At 43.9% G+C, this 23,714-nt stretch overlaps 2 protein-coding genes across 11 annotated transcripts in view; one reads left to right on the top strand and one right to left on the bottom strand.

Annotated features, from left to right (window-relative positions):
• Positions 1-400: 400 nt before the first annotated feature.
• On the top strand, positions 401-18,317 carry Myo81F (Myosin 81F). 3 transcript variants are annotated; one of them, XM_046633999.2, is made up of 15 exons: positions 401-758; positions 5,232-5,338; positions 7,125-7,187; positions 10,496-10,748; positions 10,859-11,676; positions 11,762-12,656; positions 12,757-13,009; positions 13,121-13,156; positions 13,475-14,501; positions 14,587-15,176; positions 15,249-15,438; positions 15,511-16,957; positions 17,032-17,321; positions 17,585-18,037; positions 18,117-18,317. In XM_046633999.2, exons 1-15 carry the CDS (start codon positions 734-736, stop codon positions 18,315-18,317), a joined length of 6,648 nt encoding a protein of 2,215 aa, XP_046489955.1. In that variant the 5' UTR covers positions 401-733. The 3 variants fall into 3 exon arrangements, with proteins under 3 accessions (XP_046489955.1, XP_046489956.1, XP_046489957.1); XM_046634000.2 differs by lacking the exon at positions 13,121-13,156; XM_046634001.2 differs by lacking the exons at positions 10,496-10,748; positions 10,859-11,676 and having other exon boundaries at positions 402-758.
• An 11-nt stretch (positions 18,318-18,328) lies between these two features.
• Positions 18,329-23,714, bottom strand: part of Pkc98E (Protein kinase C) — a 33,323-nt gene continuing 27,937 nt past the window's right edge. For 7 of the 8 annotated variants that reach the window (XM_046634003.2, XM_046634011.2, XM_046634006.2 and 4 more), the window contains one exon: positions 18,329-18,468. The gene's annotated coding sequence lies outside the window, so the exon portion shown is untranslated. Of the gene's footprint in view, positions 18,469-20,311; positions 20,440-23,714 lie in introns of those variants that run through there. The other variant, XM_046634005.2, reaches the window with a different exon arrangement.

The raw sequence follows: 23,714 nt of genomic DNA, 5'->3' as shown, positions 1-23,714 counted from the left end.
CAAAGTTCAAGAGTCATGGTTTTGACTGTAATCTTACTCGTATTTTTGCAATAATTATAAAACGCACGCAGAAGAGGTAGAAAAGTACAACGGTTTCGATCAACTTTGCTTCGTCTTCACTGTATAAGCTTACTACGATTTATATCTATCAATTAGCTAACGTACGGGGTAAGCCTAATTGTAAAATGCGTAAATTTAATGTAACACCGACTGCATAGAGTGAGGCGGTGAAACGGACGTTCGGCCAACCCGTGGTGCCCTCGAGGATGTTCCAGTGAAAGCACGGTATCCTATGAAAACGACGACAGAGCGAGCTACGAGTGCCGGCGTTCGAACGAACAAGGATAGCGAGCTTCAGGATTTCGAAGATGAGGTCAGAGAAACCGAAGCCGTCTGCGTTTAGTTGGGTAGTATTGTGGCGGATGGTCGGACATGCGCGATTGTTACGGGAGTGGACCTCGGGTGTGTGATTAAGAAAAGTAACAATGCGATATTCAAGTCTCGTATTGCAAAGCACAATGTGATTATTGGTGAAATGATCATCTATTTTTCCTATTTCCTAAAGTACCTGTAACAAATAGAATATTGTAATAGTTTCACGCGTCGAGATATATATCAACGACGACCGGTGATTTTTATACGTTGACACAACATCTACAAAAACGTATATACCCACGATATAATTGGAATTGAATTTAATGGTGAATATTTTCCATCCACCTACGACACCAGCATGGTTGCCAAGCATTTTACTCAGGGTGAGTTAACTTATTATTCGTCACATCCTCACGCGTTCCCATTTTACAATCGTGAATGCTCGGAATCATTCCAGAAAAATCAGACCGGCTTCATTCATCGTCGAGGAAGAAATATTAATTTCCAAACGCACTCTTAACACGACTTACAGCCCTAAAAAGTTCACCCTCATTTCTTCAAGTTTGATATTCGGCTCTCATGCGCATTGTAAGCAGCACGCTACAATCCGTCCGATTGACAACTGTCAAGGGTGGATCTCTCCACGCGGCAACACATATGACATTTTTTCAGTCATACCCATACAAAATATGTCGAACACACGTTTCGGCTGCGATGCATTTTCCATCCCCCCTATGATTCGGAGTTTCGTCAAATACTCCACTCATTCGCGAGTGACTGTGACAAAGTAAAAAAAAAAAAATGGAAAAAGAAACGTATACATTCATCTTCAATATTATCCGTAAATTTTTCTTGCACATTTCCTTAATGATGCAGTAATCCTCTTTTCCTAAACGTCACCTAAACGCATACACAGAAACGACTATTCCTATAGTACATATTCCAATAGTGTATATATATAGTTATATACATATACAGATAGAAACAGCTGTCAATGCCTGAGCCCAATCCCCCTCTTTTCCGCCCCATATATATGTACATACGTAGATACTGTATAAAGGTATACCATGCAAACCCTGCACGAGACCATAAGGACACACGCCTTTGCATTGCTGGTCGTCGAAACAAAAAACCGTTTCCTTTTTTCATTTTTATCCTTTTCTCGTGTCACCCCATTTACATATTTTGTCTGACCCAGTTACAAACTGTATGTACTATACACAACTACACCGCAGACGCATATAATTAATTATCTTTTCGTTTCATTTCCTTTCCTTGTCACATTTCATTCATGTATAGTTAATTATCACGCGATTATATGTTTCGGTTTGTTTCAAGGTTGCATGCCGAGGATAGAAAACTTGGAACAATTATTTAATATTCATCTTAGTTATAATTTTCTTTGGTATTTTTACTGCCGTAATCTGGATATGAAAGTAAGAGTACGAATGAACAAAAAAAGAAGGGGGTGAGATCTAATTCAAGCGGAAAGAATTATTCATCTCTGATAACTCGCGCGCAGCAGTTCACGTATACGGAGAGTTCGACTCGCACAACCCAGCGTTGCTTCACATTGTCGTCATGGCTTTCCCATTCATTGGCGAAGAGAGTGCGACTCTAAATACTTTCAGGGTATGATTTATACCTGTGAGTTAATCGTAAGTGAGAGCGTGACTCAGCCGTGCAGGGCACTCACGAAATTCCGGGGATTCCCCTTCTGGGATGCTGTCGTCGTCGTTGGCGACGGCGACGTGACTCACTGGAGAATATCAATAGCGGATCTCCGAGCTTTCTTACGCCTCGGGAGAGGGGCACTAGATCGCACCTCCGAGATAATTCCCCCTCCTCACCCTGTTGCTGCATACCTGCGCCATCAAGACAAGCTGATATACCTTATCGCTTTTAGTTATGCCTGGTTCCTCTATACGCTATCTCGGCGTTTTAGAAAGAAATCGGATATTCCAACGTGCACGGAGTGATACTTGACAGAGGAATAGAGATTAAAAGACGCATGGTGCATAAATCCGCGGCACATAGATAACAAGGGTCCGAGCCGAGACGGAAATAACGGAAAAAGGAAACAAGGAACTCCGTTTAACCGATGTATCTAATATACTTTCGGTTTACGCAGCTCGTAGAATTCCTGATGCTTTCGTCACTTGAAAACCATGCCTCAGGTACACGCCTCGGGAGGTTTTCTTAATTGAGCTGGCGATGAGACCGGCGTGTGCGGAGTGCATTGGCGGAGGAAATTTCCTTTCTCATTCTATTACCATTTCATGCTGCACCACGTTCCTGCTCGGCGGCTCTCACTTTTTCCTTTTTTTCAATGTAAATACGCGCACGCGGATAGAATTTTAGAAAAAAGAAAAGACGAAACGTAGAACGGAAGACGGAGAGAGCAACTGTAAGAAGGAAGGGAAAAAAATCAACAAACCTTTATAGGAAACGAAGAGCCGGGCGGGGACGAAACAACGGTGGATGAGGGGGATGCGAGGAGCAGAGAGAGAGAGAGAGAGTTTGGAAGTACGGTACCATCTGTCAAGTAGCCCGCCCTGCGAGCTACTATATACCCACTACCACCTTCCACCTACCTACCTATGTTCCGTAGTTTCTGCGTGTAGAGCTAGACACAGAACCAAGCTGAGGAACCAACAGACTGCCGATCCCGAAGCGTCGGCAAGCGATTCCCCGAATAGGACTGCTTCGGCTAAATATAAACGCTGATTGTTCAAACTAAACATGGTGTAGAATTAAAGCTGCGCTCTGGCAACTCTTTCTCTATTCCTCACTCTCCCTCTCTCTCTTTCTGTAATTAGTCCTAAGTTCTTTCTGTACCTAGGTCTAATTTTGTCCAACATTGTCATGGATAATAATAAATGCCTTTCTATTTCTATTTCTATTTCTATTTCGATTTCCATTTCTCTCTCATTCCCTGTTATGAAACTTTTACAACAACTGTCATCGTTAATGTGGCAAAGCTTTCTTAACGGCAAACTAAAGAACGACTGCAATGGTATTACCAGATAGTACCTTATCTTATAATCGTCGGCAATTCCGTCTGTCTTTCGCGGGGAGTTTTCGAAATCGTGTGAAAATCGCTGCTGTCTGTTAGATACAGAGGGAAAAGACTGGAAATGAATACTTTATCGTTAAGACGCAATGAACGGTTCCAACAGCGATAATGCGTAAATAGCGGAGTGAAATAACAGCGTACAATGGCTCTAGATACGCGAATGAGCAAAATAGCGGACATACATCATATGCGATAGTCAATTACTCGTCTCCAACCCGCAGTGCGAAGATTACGTACGCAATGCGCGGATGTCTTTCCGGCCGAAGCTACAGGTTCGATATTATTACACGACGTAAGCTCTCGTTGCCTAGTTCGAAAAACACGACATCAGAATTCCATCGATAATTATCAAATCCAGGGTTCAAGGTACTTGCCTCTTGTTCACATTTCCTCGTGTATGAGTATGTTTCTTTTTCCAAAATCGAATCACGGTTTTACAGTCTACCCATCCCGTTACACGCAAAGTCAGTTGACGAAAAATCCGTGGCGATCTGGAAACTGCGCAGTGTCCCGACGTCGAGGCAAAATATGCACGGTGCGTTCACGAACGTCCAAGATGGAAAACCTACGTAGATCTGGCCACAGCGATAAGGAATATGCAGGATATGCAGACGCATAAAAATGAGTAGAAAAACAAACCGAGTTAGAATTATGGCGGAGAATTTACTGCTGTTACCCGGAGAGTCCTAGGAGATCGAGTTCCGTTCAAGCCCTTTGGTAAAAGGAACTATACTTCTCTGGTTCGGTGCCCATTATTGCCCCGTTGTTTTCTGACAGCATTCGTCGTCCTGCCTTCCGGAAAATTTTGTCGATATTGAAATTTCACCCAACAGTTATCTCGCCGCGACGAAACATTTCGGTTGCTTCCACTCCGCAGCCATTTCTTTCTTACACCGAGTCGTCCTCCTCCCTGTCTTATTATAACGTACTTGCAGCAGACTGATCGGGACACGCGCCAAGCCCAAGGGTTACCAGCTGCTACAGGTGCAGCACGCGCCACGAATGTCTCGAGACCCGTGATACGTACTTTGCTTTCCGAAGCGTTACGTGTACTGCGATTCCACTGTCCACCACCTGCGCGACTTTATTCTTTTTTATTGCCGAAGGTCTTCTACGTATATATGGTACCTAGGTATATAATCGAGGAGGAAACAACTCGCCGAATTCATGTGTCAATAGGTTTGTGAATTGATTGTAATTCACCCGAATTAATGAGAATTAACTGAAATATTGAAAATCAACGGAGAAACAATTGTACTATGGAAAATTAAGTCAAGTTGACTTGAATTAGTTTGGATTTGTGCCGGAATTATTTGCTTGGAGAAAAATATAAAAAAATTGAAAAAAAAAAATATAATTTCAATTGAAAACATAACGCTGCTGTATTATTCATCGTACATCATAATTATACAGCGAAGAAAGATCTCGAGTAACCGACGTGCACGTCATACTCTTGCGGCTGAGAACACATCTGGCCTGCGTCATTTGGGTAAGACCAAACCCAACGGCTACTTCCTGTTCGGTAAACACTTTCAACGCTGAAAGCTACGATTGACCGTGCAAAGCGACACTGAGCGATAGATTATAATATTCTGATACTGTAAGTACAGTCGACACACTTTCCTGTATTTGCCGAAAGTTTCAAGTAGGTACACAAATGATTTGCACCGAATTCAAAGAAGATTACCGACGCATTTTGTGATTCGAATAATTGTGACTGAAGAACGAGTGAATTTCATTTAATCGACTCATGCACGTTGTTACGTATTTATTTTTACAGGCTCCAGGCCCGAGATGGGGGTCTCGGATATGACGGTGATCAGCGACATAGACGAGACCGGAATAAACAGGAACCTGCAGGTCCGCTACCAACGCGACCAAATATATGTATCCTTTAACACGTTGTTGAAAGTTGGGGGAAAAAAAAAACTGCGATATTAGCAATGACACTTGCGTTGTTGAAAGTCCGAAAGACAAGCAGTCCGCACCACGGTCGGTGAACTCGGACAACCCCGTGCGCGACGCGCTGCATGCTGGGGGATGCAAAAACGAGACTCACGGCGCCGCAAGGGGTGCGTGGATAGAATACCGCACCCGGAGGGAGAGAAACAGGCAGAGGGCGAGCGGCGGACCCTGGGGGCGGTGACCCCGGTGATATTCGGTCGCCACCCCGGCAGGAGGCGGTGGGTGGAAATCATCGTCGACGTCTCGTTTCGAGCTAATTTTCAATTCCTCTTACATACGGCGATAAGATTTATCCAAACGTTCAAACACTTTCAGCCGTTAATGGGAATTTCCTACCGATGGTTCAGAGTTCAGATCGCGGGGCGTGAATAACGCACTGGATCCGAATCGTCTCCGGAATGAATTCCGCTTCGCGTAGATACGCGTAGCGCAATTTAATTCCTTCGTTTAGACCCGGTGCGTCCATTGATTGGAGCGTTGAACTCGGCTCGAGAGCTTGCGAGGGCGGGAGCATTAACGGCGTACGCAAAAACCGGATGACATAATTGCCTCAGGTACAGAGATACGTGCGTGTATGTGCGCCACGTGGTGTTACATACGCGCCGTTTTGCCCCAGCCGAGGCAGGCTCTAATTATGGTGTGGAGGTTCGATTGGCTTAACGTTAAAATGCACCGGCAAATTTAATAAGAAAGCCATGTGCCCGTCCACTCGTCCTCTTTCCATTTATGATTGAAAAAGCAAACTGCTTTTTACACCGACAATCTCGCGACAATCTCTTTGCGGTCTAACGACATAAGCAGGAGAGCTTGTGACTCGAGAGTCGCGTCATTGAAACCCTGCGTCTCCAGGGGCAGTTCGTTTGAATTTGGAACGTTCTACTCGGCATGCTGCAAGGCAGGGAATGAGTCACGCGGCAGACTCCGCTACCCCTAAACATGACGTAACTAAAAACGGTACGTGTAACGTTCGAAAAAGGATGAACGGGAGGGAGTCCCAGCCCCGAACACGCTGGCGTCTAGAGTTTTAACCTTTAGAGGATGGGGATTTGGGGTTCTTGGTCTCCTTCAGAAAATGCATAAAAATGGTATCTAATATGTTAAAACTATCATGGGTAAAGTGTCGATCATGCGTCGCCCCCGTATACCGGTGTTCCCGTTGTTTAAAGGTTTAAAAAAGAGGCAAAGATCGGCGAGCCCGGAAGGGCCAATGGAACTTAATACCGAACCAACGATACCCGGATAAACGGTTCCGTTTCAAACTGCATTTGACGGGATTCGACCGGTCGCCGATGGTCGATCAACCAGCGGAGTCCGTCGCAGTTTACTGATTCGGTTTCCGCGCCACGGATCTCGACGTGTCTCGAGCCTTCCACCCGTCGGGTATGTGGATCACGAGGCGACGAGGTTGTCCTTATGTTCTCCATCCTCCACCGGGAACCGGGGTGACTTTTAACACCCACGCCATTCCCCGTTGTTCCAGCGTCACGCGATTCAAATGTCATTCATTTCGCCGGCCTGGCTCTTTCATCGATTCGCAGCAGTCACCGGCATAGGTGTATACCTGCTTGTAATGTAGCCCAATACGTACGTGACACACACGTGATATCAGGCCTGTTAATAGAAGACATATAAACGTTGCCGAGTTTTGTCGTCTATCCTTATATTTATAAGCCGTAAGTTTTCCTTAACTTGAAACTTTTCCTCACAGACCTACACCGGGTCCATATTGATTGCCGTCAATCCCTACAAGGAAGTCGACATCTACACATCGGTAAGGAGAAGCGTCGAATGCCAACCCATACCCGTTTTATATTCCTTCATGCATATAATCATCCGTTCACAGTTAGACGTGCATCCAGTTAACCATGCGTCGTAGCTATAATTTAATTAACTCGAGTTTGGAACCTATGCGCGAGAAAATGTCTACACAACTACAAGAAAGGCGCACCAACGCGGTACGTACGTAAAACGCTGGCGCTAGCCACGTGCTTCCGGACTATGGAACGCGTGCGGTGTACCCGCCAGTCGAGACAGGAAGTCCTATCTTGAGAATAGTAATATATGTATAATAAGTTGGTGCCGAGAGAGAATCGTGAATTCGGTATAAGCTGTGTAATGTATGCGCTTCGCCGTGGTACTTAATACAGCCGTCAGTGGGAGGGTACAGTTCATTCTGTCATTCGCGCTCCTTAAACTTTTTTTTTCTCGCAACTAGGTGCAGGGTGCTCCTCTAAATATCCAAGTCTATGTTTAGCCGTATTATTGGTTCTAACGCCCCTAAAACTTCATCGGAACTTCCTGCCTCGTACTCGGCACGATTCGAATACCGTTCAAATACGCTCTCTCGATTACTCGATAAGCGAAAGAGAGAGTGGACAGAATTTGCGATACAAGGTCGAACCGTTTTTACAGCGACCGATCACCTTGATCCTGATTTCTTTAGCACTCTTGTTTCCTTCCAACGGTCCAATCTCGGATCACCGTAACATCACGCGCTCTTGTCGCCTGTTCCTATAAGTGTGTGCGGTACGAAAACAGGAAACAGAAATCACACAGCTTTTACTTCATATATATAATTATATATCTTAGGGAAGGCTGTGTTACGTGGATAATAATTCTGATCGCTTTCAGACAGTATAATCATAGTTTTGCAAGGTTATCTCCAGGTTTGTTGGCTGCAGTGCAGTCTATCCAAAATGAATAAAAGTAAGCCGAGGCCACGCGGCGAAAAGAGGTGAATGATACGTCGACTATTTTCAAGATCTGGCCACAAGATTGGTCGCAGGGTCGGAATGCGCGTAATCGAGTCGATGCCCTCTTCCTCGTGTTCAGCTAGTCTGCTTCTGCGTACTCAACAAAATTCAAGAAAAAATAACATCGTAATATGCTTAGATTATCCGCGTTATTGCCAGTAAAACAGTTTAAAACTCTGTACAACTGATATCAGCAGCGGTCACGTTACCGGAACCCAACCGCAAAACTGCAGTAAAAATATGAAAATGTCGCGCAAGATAAGTAAACAACAAAGGATCGCAGCTGCGTAGGAAATTCCTTTTCTATAGTTTTTCTCCGGCTGTATAGGGAAGAAATTTTTGAAGCCGCATATAACGATTGCGAAGGAAACACAGAGCGCGCGTTTAAAATTCGCGACAGCGCTACGTCGTATAACGTCGACATTCTACCCCTCTTCGCATAATATACTACACAAGAGAACATTCCGCTTTAGAAATATGCACATAGGTATAATGTATGTATACGTATACCATGCACAGAGTTAACAAGTGCAATCTGCTATACGCTGCATTTCGCTCCGCCTTCGCAGCAGCAGCAGCATATGACAAACTGGGTCAGAAAACCGGAGCACACCATCAACCATCAACCACGTTCGAATAGTCTGCTTCATAATTTCTGAATTGAAGAGTACTTAGCGAGGCGCCTTGCGAAACGAAAAAAAAATAGTTGATGACAAAAAAAAAAAGCTACATGCTTGCGGACTGACACATTGCTCGGGGATTGATCGTTTTAACCGCGTGCAGGTCCCGACGTTTACACATCGGCCTCACCTTCGGGGGTCAGACGCATGTGATTTTCATACCCCAATTGCGAGGGTGCAGTGCAAAGGAACCGAACGGGTGTGCAGCGGCCGGATCGAACGAGGCTGAAGTTGGTAACGTTAATGTATATGGAGACGTTGAAACAAGAATTACTGTTTCGTACCTTCAGAATACCTGAAGAAATCGAATTTACAAAATTTGAGTTTGTTGATGTATGCTGTATTAACAGTTTACTAAATTTCAGGTAATCCCAAAGTTGCAAAATAACACGACTCTTTCCAAAGATATACATCATTGCAATAACGTTCAAACTTCAGCCTGATGGGATCGATGATCATGAAAGTCCGCGAATAATTAGCGGAAATTCATCATCCCAGTCCCCCGCCGCTCTGCAGCAATAAATGTTGCTTGCCGGTGATTTTCCCTCTCTCGACTGCCTTTAAAACGGGGTGTGCCCTCGAGGAGATCCACGGGAAACTGGGTGGCGAAGATCCGGCCGCTAGGGCGGTCAAAGTTAACGGGGCGGGTTTCTATTGATCGGTCCCAGCTCCGAGCGAACCGCCGAGCGCATGGCACGTGATGGATGTCATATATACCATATATATATATAAAGATTGTGTGTGTGTGTGTATATATATATATATATATATATATATATATGTGTACGAATAGCTAGAACGGGTTTAGAATGGAACCCCGCCGTCCATTCATTCGTGGGGTTAAAATTCGCGGTGCGATATTCTGCAGCTGCGGCATTGGTACCCCTGGTAAATATTTCTACAGCTACTACGAATTTTTACAGAAATTGGAACATTTCGTATTGTTTCTTACAAAGTTATAAACATGCATAATTTTTTGTAAAGAATTGTTAATTTTCCTTAAAAATTGTGTACGAAATGTCCCAATTTGCTTAAAAATTCGTAGAAAATCGTAGTGATCATTTTCACCAAGAACGCCTGTGAATGGATTTACTCACTCAGTGGGGTTCGGCATGTTCGATCACCTCGCTCGATAATGTCACATCCTAGTCTGCAAACCATACGTGAAGAGTCGAGGGAAATGTTGCACGTTTCCTCTTCCTCTCCGACTCATTGTCATTATCATTATCATCTTGTTCCTCCTGACAAGAGGGGCACTTGTGTCGCTCACCCTGCGACCCTCAAATCTTGTATCCTCAGTCCCAGCCTTGTACCCTGTGGAGTAGAAAACGAGGTGTAGAGCCTTAAAATGTCACTGCATGGCTGCGGCTAGTGCAGCGTGAAGAAGGAAGTACCTAGTTAGGAGTCAAGCGTGTAAGCGAGAGGGCCGTTTCAACCCTCGTGGGCTGCACTTTAAGCCACGACGATGCCACAGGGGAAAAAGCGAAGCACAGTCGAGATGCGAGGACGATGATGATGACGATGAGTCGCGAAGTAGGGAAAACGTTTAGCCTTACATCATCATCGTCATCATCGCTCTTGTAATGTTGTTACGAGGGCGAGAAGCTGTCACCCCCTTATACCTCTACCTCTACCTCCACCCGCAGGATTACGTCACCCGTTACCATGGACAAAAAATGGGAGCTTTGGAACCGCACGTCTTCGCTCTAGCCGAGGCGGCCTATCGCTCGCTTCAGGACACCGAGAGCAATCAATCCTGCGTAATCAGCGGCGAGAGCGGCGCCGGGAAAACCGAAACGACCAAATTCATATTGCAGTATTTGTGCTCAGTTACCAGTAACGTCGACACGTGGGTTGAGCAGCAAATCCTCGAGGCGAACACGATACTTGAAGCGTTTGGTAAGAAGACGACTCAAGCCGTTGTCCGTGCAACGGAACCTTCCCCGATGTTTATGCATTCGTTTCATTCGTATTTATTTATCTTCCCGCTATTTTCGAACGTGCCGCAGGTAATGCAAAGACCGTTCGAAATGACAACAGCTCGAGGTTCGGAAAATTCATGCAAGTCTGTTTCGACAGCAAGTGGATGATAAAGGGTTGCATAATCCAGGACTACCTCCTCGAGCAGAGTAGAATAACATTTCAGAGTCCGTTCGAGCGAAATTACCACGTATTCTATCAGCTGGTGGAGGCGGGAACGAGCAACCGGGAGTTTGCCGATCAGTACAAGCTGCGACCGGCGAGTTTTTACAAGTACTTAAACCAGTCCGGGTGCACCAAGATCGACGGTATCTCGGACTCGCGCAAGCTCGACGCCCTGAGGCTAGCCTTCAATGTCCTCCAAGTGCCAGCCGAGATGTGCGAGGGAATATTCCGCGTCTTGTCGGCAATACTGTGGCTGGGCAACCTCAGCTTCGAAGACGTCGACGGCGAGCGTTGCGAGGTGACCCGAGACGACGAGGACATCGTCGCCACGGTCGCCCCGCTCCTCGGTCTCCAGGTCGACGACGTGACCCGAGTTGTTCTCGTGCGACAGATCAACGTACGGGGCAACATCACAGAGATTCCGCTCAAGGTCCAGGAGGCTAGAGAAAACAGACATGCGATGGCCAAGGCACTCTACTCCAGAACTTTCGCCTGGCTCATCAATCACATCAACAACTGCACTAACCCCGGTCAGGACAGCTCCCGGTTCCTCGGAGTCCTCGATATTTTCGGGTTTGAAAACTTTGCCGCGAACAGCTTCGAGCAGCTGTGCATCAACTACACCAACGAGAAGCTCCACAAGTTCTTCAATCACTACGTATTCGCCTTGGAGCAGGAGATCGTGAGTATCGTGTTTAGGCGTACCTTGATATACCTCGACGGTTTCGATAAGCTGGTCATTTTTCTTTTCTACTTCGTCGTTTTAGTACCGTCAGGAGGAGATCCAGTACTCGCACATCCAGTTTACAGACAACACGCTGTGCCTGGAGCTGATCGAGAAGCCGCCGCGATGCGTGCTGAAGATGCTAACCGAGCAGTGCCACATGCCGAAGGGATCGGACCTGGCCTACCTGTCCAATTTACATGCCGAGTTCGACGCCCATCCGTGTTACGTGAAGGGTGACGACCGGAGGAAGTGGGAGACGGAGTTCGGTGTGAAGCATTACGCCGGTTGCGTGACCTATACCGTCGAGGGATTCGTCGATAAGAACAGGGACGTGCAGCAAGACGTATTCTTCGACTTCATGTCAAGGAGCACGAACGAATTCGTTCAGGAGATAACGAGATATCAGGACCTGCTGAGCTGCACGGTTGCCAGATCCGGGACGATGACGGTGTCCCGAGGGACGTCGAAGGGGAAACCGACCCTCTGCGACTCGTTCAGGCACCAGCTTCAAGCACTGGTCGATGTCCTCCAGGCGACGACGCCGTGGTACGCGCGTTGCATAAAACCTAACATGAAAAAGATGGCAAACAATTACGACGAGCAATTGGTGCTGGACCAACTAAAGTACTTGGGTATGCTCGACATCATCAGAATAAGGAAAGAAGGATTCCCGATACACATGCCATTCGTTGACTTCGTCGCGAGGTACAGATGTCTCGACAAAGGCAGGCTACTCGGTAACTACGACGAGAAGGAGGCTGTCAGGCGACTGATACGAAGCCAGGGAATACCGGAGACCGAATGGCAGATCGGTAGGACGAAAGTATTCCTTAGAAGCTACGTTCACGAACCTCTCGAAGATTCGAGGAACCAAATGGTGACTAGAAACGCGATCGTCATACAGAAGATTTGGCGATGTTACACAGCGCGCAAAGGTATAATAATAATAACAACAATACATATACATATACATACGTGAGGCAACGACGATTTCACGATACAGTAAATCCAATTTTTCTATTATACATTTTCCAGAATTTTTACGAGTAAGAGAAGCTGCGCTAAAGGTTCAGCATGCCTACCGTGGATGGAAACTCCGTATAATGTTTATAAGGAAGCGCAGGGCTGCGGTTGTGATTCAGTCCCACCTCCGGGGCGTATTTGCACGCGAGGTTGCCGCGGCTCTGAGAGAAATGCGACGCGTCGACGAGGAGATGAGGAAACGAGAGAGGATGGAGGAAGAACGGAAACACATGGAAGACAAGAAAGCGCTCGAGGAGACACAGAGGTGAGTGTGCAAACAAGGACGATCTGATTATTGACTGTCGAATTGGACATGGATACGACGACTTGAGAACGACAATATTTCATTATCGTGTACCCCCTTTGTGTCTTGTAGCGCGCAATACGACGGTATTATGGGAATGGAGCGAGGGTAAGTTCGGTGAAATGCCTGCGTGTACCGTCTCTTCGTTGAATCAATTTATTACTGTCTTGCTATACTTATTAATACACAACCTCTTCTGACTATTCTACGCCTGATATATAACCCGCAAATCTGTAACTATAACAGGCATGATGAATGATGGAACAAACAAAAACAACAACTCCTCAACATCAGCACGTCTTTGATAAAAATAAATATTGTACAGTATGCGAGTTTGGAATGTCTAACCAAAGGATTTAGATCCTTGCCGCGATATCTGTCGTCGACCTACCTCTAACGGTCTCTAATACTTTGATTCAATTGCAGAAAGGCGCAGGAGGAGATCGCTGCGCTGTCCCAGATGGCCGAGCAGCTGAATTCGAAAATGGCAACGTCCGAACTGCAGGCGGTAGACCTGGACAACCTCTTCTCGTTCCTATCGGATGTGCAATCGACAAAGAGTAACCAGATAATCGACGAGATCGGAGAGCAAATGGACGAGCTGGTCGAGGACCTGGACGTTGAACTGGAGACGGTTATCCAGCAGGAGATGGAGCTGGGTCAGAACGGCATGCAGGAGGAGCGAAGACAGAGCGGGGCGAACGCAGAGACGGTGCTTCAGCAACAGCAAAGGGCGGCGGCGAAGCTGGCACAGCCGCGTCTCCCGGAGCCGACGGAACCTCCGCCTCCACCGCCGCCGCCGGCGGTTCTCGACGATGAGTCTCCGAGCGCGACGAACAGCTCCGGTCTCTCGACGACGGGTGACGGAGAGCCGATATACGAGTCGGTTCTGCCGAGGGACGAGAACGGGCCGAGCAGCCCGGTGCTCATCGGCGTCGGATCGACGATCGGCAACGGCGATCTCTGCGGTTCACCGCCTCCAGTGCCCACTAGCAAGATAGCCAAGGAGCCAATAGCCGGTAGCCCGCCGCCCAGATCGGATTCTCGAAACTCGAATGGAATGGTCAACCACCACCATCACCATCACCAGTCGCAGTCGCTGCCCCCGACGCCGGCTTCCCACGTCCACGAACAGCAGCCTGCCGAGCGGGAACAGAGGCGGAAATTCCGCGTCGAGAGGAAACTCCAGGAACTAGAGGAGAACAAGGATGTCCAGGAGGCGGACGCCACGTACCATGACATCGTCGAGTTCGCCCAGAACTATTTCAACAATCACGAGCGATCCCCCGAGGGCACCATCATCGCCACGCTGACGAGGAAGTCGCGCGGCAAAAGTCTCGAGTTCATACCAAAGTACGAAATGGTCACGTACTACAAGGGATCCAGCATACCCAACTCTCACATCCACATGTACGACCCGGACAACGTGAACGTCGCATGCTCGGTGTTCAGGGTAAGTTCGGTCGCGATTGAAGCTTGAAAACACGGATGGTCCGACTTGATTTTTTCTCTTTACTTCTTTTCACCTCCTATCGCAGGACTTGTGCAAGTACACGCGAGGCGAGATGAAGCTTGAGCAAGAGATCGCGACTATCCAGGTAATAATCAGCTATGGAATCGAGCGCGAGGAGCTCAGGGACGAGATATTGGTCCAGTGCATGCGTCAGGCGACGAACAACCCGAATCCGGAATGGGCGGAACGGGTTTGGCTGCTTCTCTGCCTGGCGATCGTCGCGTTCCAGCCGAGCAAACTCCTCTACAAGTACTTCGTGTCTTTTCTCAAGAAGAACCTTGCCCTGGAGGGTAAACTCCGTCAGTACGTTCAATGGTGCGTCGACAACTGCAAGAACACCAAAGTATCTTGCAGACAGTTTCCTCCGTCGACGGTTGAGATCGCGGCGATGAGGAGACTCGGCACTATCGTCTGTCGCTTTTTCTTCCTCGACGGCAGGACCAAGGCTATCGACGTACACCCGACGGACACGGCAGCCGACGCGGCCGCCAAATTGGCCGAGAAACTTGGACTTAGGTCCCTCGACGGATGGGCGATATACCAGAGCAGACCCGACGGCGAGGAGCACGTCCGAGCCCACGATTACCTCTACGATGTGATAGCGGCCTGGGAAGTGTGAGTTATAACGTGTTAATCAAGCTTCGAAGGCAGGGATTTATTTTTACAGTAGTGAATTTATTTCCGCAGGAAGCAATGCAAGCTCAACACGACCCAGTCGACATTTTCGACTCTGAGACGAAGCAACAATCCGACACTGGGAAGCGGCGAGAATCGGTTTGTATTCAAACGAAGATTATTCAGAAACAGTCGCGAGTTGTCCCAGGATCCTGTCGAGGTCAACATGCTCTACGCTCAGGCAGTCTACAACGTCGTCAAGGTAGCATCGACACATAGGTCGCCCTTCACCGGTATGCGATTCGCGAGACTAATGTCAAATTCTTATTTTCAGTGCGACGATTTTCCGGTGTCCGAAAAAGTCGCGCTTCAACTGGCCGGGCTGCAGGCTCAGGTTGCACTCGGGGATCCGAAGGACAACGATCGGCTCGACTACTACGCGGAAGTTGACAGTTTCCTTCCGTACCGCATAAGCAGAGCTCGAGGGGACGACGTCTGGGTGCCGATAATAGCCCAAGCCCACATGCAGTACGGAGCTGGACGTGCCGAGTTGGCCGCGAAAGTGTTGTACCTGTCTTGCGTGATGCAGTATCCGCTCTACGGTACGACGATGTTCAACGTGACGTACCGGGGTTATTGGTCCTACGGTAATCAGCTGATACTGGGAATAAACTGCGACGGTCTGATGCTAATAAAGCCGGACGACAAGTTCGTGCTGTCCGAGTACAGATACCAGGATGTCGAGAGCATAATGCTGGACCCCAGCGACTCGTTTATCACGCTTTCGCTGCTGAGGCACAACCCGGACAGCTCGCACAAGTGTTTCGTCTTCGAGACGAAACAGAAAAATGAGATCGGCAGTCTGATCGTCAGTTACTGTCCAGCCCTGGCCGGGTGGATAACGGAGAACGAGGCACCGGTGAAAAAGGTCAAGGGGATGACGAATGAGGACAGAGTACGTCTCTATCACAACCTGGTAAACTGTCGGAGGACATTGGTCGATTCGGACGCACTGCGAAAGCCTCAAGACATGGGCGGCGGATTCCTCAGAAACACTTTGCGCCGGCTGTCCAAGCACAGGATAGAGAAGTTGCGCCAGGAACACGGGAACGCGATGGACCATGGGGAAACTTACAAGGGCTTTCCGTACGCCTATTGGGCGTTCGGCAGGCAGCCGATACCCCAAAGCCTGACGAAGCTTCCGGAGGCCGAGGATCAGATCGCACTGAGCGTATTTCAACTGATCCTGACCTACGCCGGACTCGGACAGAACGGGGATGCGGTTCGGAGCGTAGAGGACGAGCACGTGAACTTGATCCAGACGATCATGGAGCGCTGTATGCGCAAGGAGAGCCTCCTCGGCGAGCTCTATCTCCAGCTGATAAAGCAAACTACCGACCACCCCGACCCAAACAGCAGAGTGAACCTGAGACACTGGGCGCTTCTCTCCTTGGCTTGCTCGGTCATTCTGCCGCCACAGAAGATAATAAGAAAGTACTTAATAGCCCACTTGAAGAGATGCGCCAGCGACTACGTAACGGAGGAGGGAAAGTACGCGAGATTTTCCGAGAAATGTTTGAACAAGACACAGGGTACGAGGAGGAGGCAGTGGCCGCCCAGCAGAGAGGAAATCATGTGCACCATAAACAGGCGGCCTATATACGCTAGGTTCCATTTCATGGACGGTCAGTATCACGCGGTTGAATTTCATCCGTCGTCGACGGCGCGTGACGTGATGGAAATAATCAAGGTGAAAATTGGACTCGAGGAAACGGCCATGGGTGAGTAGAGATTCAATTGACAAGGAAATCGTGACGAGCCGTTACCGTAACGCGAATGTTTTCTAACTTTCCAGGATATGCGATTTACGAGAAACTCGGTTCGTCCGAACGTTCCCTTGTTCCGGAGGAGAAAATAGCCGATGTCATGTCGAAATGGGAGCGTTACAGAACAGCCAGTGCGACGCACACCCAACAATCCCAGCAATCGCAGAGAAAGCACACGCATCACTTGTTCCTCTTCAAAAAGCACCTGTTTCTCGACCAGTACATGAACCTTGACGATCCCGTTGAGAAAGAGCTCCTCTATCACCAGGTTTTGCACGATTTACGCGCAGATAGATTCCCGATCACGGACAAAGAGGCGGTGAGTAAATCGCGCTGGTTAATCGTCGGCATATTGAACAGGGTTGAAATGAATGAGGATGAAATTATTAACGTTAACGTAACAAAACATCAGGGTAAAAATCATTGTTGCGCAATTTCAGAACCACTTTGAAAGAGTTTGTTTGTCACGGTTGTGTAAAGTAACGATATTTCCTAAACATGCATCGTCACAGTAAAGTTACTAATTCCCTCGTCGTTAAAATGTGCCGCACTTACCCTTTCACGTTTTTCCATCAATTCCAGATGATGCTGACGGCTCTACAAGCCCAGCTGGAACTGGGCGACTGCGAGGAGGGTTTGTCCGGTGGTCAGGAGTACCGGGGAATAGCTGGACACTGTTTGCCGGCTCGACTAGTCCCGAATCTGAGTCCCGATGGAGTTTTGCAACACCACCAATCGCTGAGAGGAATGACGCCGCCGGAGGCGAAGAAGGCATTTTTGAATTTGATTCAGTCCTGGCCACTGCACAAGGCGACGATATTCGACGTAATGCAGTCTTTCACGTCCAACTGGCCGAGAGTCTTGTGGCTTGCCGTTGACCAGAAGGGTCTACATTTACTCGAGCATCGCTCTCGGAACGCTCTCTGCAGCTACGAGTACGGAAGTATCCTTAGTTTCAGTCCAGCCCTCAATTGCCTGATGATCATTACTGGGACGGACAAAAAGCAGAGCAAAGTTATCATAACAACGTCGCAGGTAACTGATATCTTCGACTGTTATCTTATCAATTTGTCTCAACTTGTCTCTGAATAAACCTCACTTCTCCCTCTCGCAGGCTTTCCAAATATCAAATCTAATCAGGGAGTACACGGAGGTCCTTCAGTCCCCGGTCGAAGTATCCAAGCGGGATTCGACCATCGCGCAGCAGGTCAGTCAACAGCCTCAGGCTCCGCCATCGTCGGCTGGAGGACGAAGATCTAGACCGGTGTCTATGCTGCACAGGCCGGCACCGGTGATACACTCTCAGGCCAGTTAATTCCGGCTACTCGTTGGTATTTAGAGAGGCTGAAACGACGTTGATCCTGGTACTAGAATAATGACTGATCTTTCATTCTTGGCACCAGCCTAAGTTGATACAAAACGTACGCACAAGGATCGAAGATAATAGCTAGCTAGTAGCGCCTGGGCTGTAAAAGAAAAAGAAAACGAAAACCAATCAGACAAATAAACATGTTCGTATTATATGTCGCACGTACGCACGCGTGTAAAACGTACGTCGAAACATGAACGAAAAGAAAGATAGCAGTAAAGCCTACTCATTTTTTCTTTTCCAGTATTTACCGATTAGCCGCTGAAAAACCAATTTGGTTTAGATGCGTCACGTTGTACCAAAATGCATTTAAACAACACTTACTATGTATCATTATTAATATTATCAGTGATGTCACGATTATCATTATTATTCGAGAAAATATTACACACTGCCAAATTAAAAACAGTGCAAGATATTCAGGAGTGAAGAAAACAAAATATAACGAGTTTGCACGGCGTTAAATGTAAAAATGAAATAGCCCTGTTAGACAAGTATAGTGAATAAACTTGATAGCTACAATGAATATTTATATATTACTTGAAATTAAAACAAAACTCCTAGATAGTAATCGTAGGTTCAAAATATTATTTCGCATTGCTTTATAGTGAAAAAAAATCTAGAATTTATATTGAAAAAAAAGCATTGAGAAGTGAGGCGCGAATGTATAGTTAAATTGCTGTTAGTGTACAATCTCAGGGCTCAGTGAATAGATAATGTTTAAATTAATTATTCCGCGTACTGCGCAAAGTGCGAAAGTTTAAACCGAGCCCCGCACAAGTTTCTCTAATCTCAAAAAAATACCGCACCGCCGATAAAACAACGACGTTCAACGAGTGCGAATTGTTATGAGAAAAGGAAAAATAAAATTATATCTTATAAATATATATATATTTACAGATATAAATATATATTGTACTTGTTACGTGTATATTTTAATATGGCAACGAGACTAACGGGCGGTAAAACATTATTCAATGTAGCTGTCCCTCTCGACGGCACAGATCAGATTCAGCGATCAAGTGTTATCATATTATACCTGACGATATTTTTTAAAGAGCCTAACAAATGAATAATTTCTCATTATTGTATCCTCGATAGAATTATTTCTCTGTAAATACTCAACTTGTTACTTGATTTCGGCCTCATGAAAATTCTCTCTCAGCACCGCGCGTTGAAATGCTTTAGCTCTCGTCGAGATATCGAATGATGACGATATTAAAATTTGACACAAAACAAGAGAAACACTATTTCGTTCCTAAGGATCCTGGTATTGTAGTATAAACATAACAACAGTAGAATATCGAGAGAATGCAAAGCTTTTATCAATTTGCGTGGAAAATGAACAAGTAATAAGGAATGGAAAACCTTTTAAACAATTGCTAAACGGTTGTGTCGGCGAATGCAGAAAAATATAGACTGTGATCCACGTTGTTGCATGGAAACAGAACAACGTGGGGATATATATAATATTATATTTAAAATTAACGTTAAAAATAAACAAACAAATAAATAAACTCGTATGCAACGTGTAGCGATTGAGTGATGAATCATTAGTTAAAAATGTTATTAAAAATTATATATTAGTGTATGATATTACGATAAATCGAAACCGCTCTGTATATAAATTATTACTACTATGATTATTATTATTATTATATAAGTATACTCGAATCCTGTAAGAACATAATAAAATCATTATATTGCAATGACACAGTGCAATTGTCTAAAATGTAATTCCCCGCAATAAGGATGAGATATGAAAAATGACTCGAGAAAATGGGAAAAAATGTAAAACTGGGATTAAAATATACACACGAGCTCCCGTGTCTCTTGCCGAAGGGTAATGCCATCATACATCACACATGTATTTTACGACTTTTCTATCCACTCTTTTTTTTTTTTTGTTTTTCCTTCATATATATATATATATATATATATATATATATATATATATATATATATATATATATATATATGTTTTTTTTTCATTTTTATTTTTTACACAATAATCAGACAAGTAACAGTGTTTTCTCGCTTCAAATACCAGCTGCTCGTGTCGCCAACCCTATGCAAGTAAAACGAAAATATTCAATCAATCAATATATTTTCATCTACCGGAGAATTTCTTTTATTCGCATTATAACACCTATATTCATCGTGTATTGAATTCCTCTTTTCTTGCACAAGTATAACACCCATGCGTAAAATAATAATATTATTTTCATTACACAGATAGGGAAAACGGCAAAGCAACTGTTCGCATGCGGCGTGTTATATATTTGTACAATATACATTATCTATGCATTTATTAATATATATATATTGTATATATATATATATATATATATATATATGTATATAGATTAGTTTTATTTATTTATTCATTCATTTGTTTATTTATTTATTCTATAGCAATAGTTATACAATAGATTTGGGTATTTGTTACTTACAACGTATTTTTTTCTCTCTCTTCTCTCTTAGGTAATGTTACAATATTTTTTCTATCCTTTCGCTCAACTTGCGTTTTTCTGGGGTATTTTTTTCGATTTTTTTTTTTTCATTCGATTCTCCGTTCCCTCTTTTCGACGCTGACAAATTCTCTTCCATGCGATAATAATTATGCGGTACAACGAAGGTAAGAAAATAATACCGAGGACATTGCATCACGAAAGAAACTTAGGATTCGTCCAATTATGCTTATTTTTTAACGGTGTGTAACGTATATCGAGAATATCAGTATTGTATATTATCGATTTCTACGAAACGGTAGGTGGTTGATATTATGATTTTTTTTTCCCTTTATTTATAATAATTAATATAAATTATACGTAACTTTCATTCTCCTATATAGTAAGTATCGTAGGTATGATGATGCGTTTTGGCACCGGCGTGGTCCTTATGAATAAGGATTTCAATATAATTAAGTGAATATTGTTTCAATGCGTTTAATTGTTGTTGTTGTTGTTGTTTTTGCTGTTGTAGGGAAGATGCAAAAAGATAAAAATTAACACACAATTGACGACTCATCGAAAAAAGAATAATCGACTATAATATTCTTCCGCCTGCAGATGAAAACGTGTAAGCGATAAATTTCTAACAACGACGGTGACGATGATGATGATAATAATAATAATAATAATAATAACAACAACAACAATAATAATAATAACAATAACAACAACAACAACAGCAGCAGCAGCAGCAGCAGCAACAACAACAACGACAACCACAACAACAACAACAATAATAATAATAATAGGTGGAATCATTCGGCCGTTGTAGAACCAGAAAAAAAAAAATCAAAAATCAAAAAATATTAACAATATCTGGCAATGTCCTCGAAATAACATAATACAGACGTTATATAGTTAATTGTACTCGTGGACTTGTAAAAATTTGTTAAATAATACTTTTGTAAAGCATAATATTATTACCTCAATTTGCTAACAGAAATATGAATACATTACCGTTAATATTTATTTATTCAATCAATAATATTATCATTATTATTAATATTATTATTACTTATGTTACCATATGCATGATGATATATAACATGCGTATATATTACTTTTGTAAGTAGTATGTGTATACCATACATAATGCTTATTACTTTTTTTTAATTTTATTTATTTTTTTTTTTTTTGTTTTTTGACAGTTTTCTCTCATCTCAGAACACCGAAAGCATTTGTTTATTTTTTTTTCGATCGAATGGCAGATAAGTTAATTATTCATACATATATCTCATATATATATAATATATATATATATATATATATATATATATATATATATATATATATATATATATATATATATATATATATATATATATATAATATATATATATATACACTCTATGTGGATAGTTATAGTTTTTTTTTTGTATTTTTCAATTTTTGTTTTTTTTTTTTTGTTACATTTTTTTTTTAAATAATAAACGATCTGACCGATATAATATAACGTATTATTATCATACGATACCCAAATACCCGCTGACATTACTCGTAGATTTCAAACGTATACATCTTATATGCAAATAACGCTGTTCTGTTTGTTCCAGATGCGTACGTCTCGCTTATTCTAGTGCCGATCATCGTACGGTATATTTTTCAATTTTACTTTTATCGGATTTCTGCCGATATCGCATATGAACAGGTAGAGAAATGCTGATAAGCATGAAGTACCGTCGGAGGTGATGTTTATACAAAATTTCAAGAAAATAAAATTTATCTCACTTTTAGGCAAAACTCCCAAGCACAGATCGCCAAGGACTCTCTGCAAAAAGTTACGGCGGATTGTTCTGCAGATCAAAATATACTTATCGGACTGGAGCAAAAGAAAAACTTTGTAGCGTACAGCGGCTTAGCCGATTTACAGCGCAAATAGTTTGAGATTAATATTGAGACGATTGTGCGCCAAGTTTATTATTTTTTCTTTCTTTCTCTTTTTTTCTCCAACTTATTAACTAAATTGTAACTTCTCTTGCAACTTAATAACATTTAGTACTGCATTATGTACGTTTTCCTCTCTTTCTTTCGACAAAACAAATCGAAAATCTAGCACGGAAAAAAAAATGTACATTCGAGGCACAAAAGCGTAAACAAAAGGAGAAAAAAAAAATAACTAAATATATATATATATAATATAAACATATATATATATATATATTTATAATAACAACAAATACGATTAAACTTATTCTTTGGTAAAATTGCATTTTGTGCCAATATCCCCACAATTGTTGATTGAATAATTGATCAGGTGTAATGCCTGTTTAAAAAAGTCGACTAAACACGAAGTAAATAAGATAAGTATAATAATCAACATAGACGTGAAAATACGCCACTGTGTGTTCATTCCTTTTTCCGCGCAAAAAAAAAAAAACACAACCTGGGCATAATAATAATTAAAGTTTCGCCACTCTTTGTTTCTTGTGACTTTACCTTTTCTATCTATGAGAAGGTATGTAAGAAAATAAAATCTGCTCTATAACGTTGATAAGTCACTTTACAGAAATTGCACCGGCATCGACTGTTTAAATATAAGATAAAAATCACTTTAGCTCTTGGCGTGAAAATTGTAATCTTCCCTGACTGTCGTAACATTCGACATATTTTATCCGCGCGCTCGGTACGGTTTCCAATTATATTTCAGCTGACTTTCTTTAACGCCCGTAACCAATGTTCTCATTAATTCCATTCGACTGCCTAAATTCCTTTGGTTTTTCTTGCTTTTCGCAATATTCTCTATCACACGTTATACGTACCTAGATATATATATATGCCATACAGCGCGTTACTAATTTTTAAACAATCATGAAATTACAGGACGGCTACT

This window comes from Neodiprion pinetum, chromosome 7, assembly GCF_021155775.2.
Source record: "Neodiprion pinetum isolate iyNeoPine1 chromosome 7, iyNeoPine1.2, whole genome shotgun sequence".
NCBI classification, from domain to species: Eukaryota; Metazoa; Arthropoda; class Insecta; order Hymenoptera; family Diprionidae; genus Neodiprion; species Neodiprion pinetum.
This window is presented reverse-complemented; position numbering and strand designations above follow the sequence as displayed.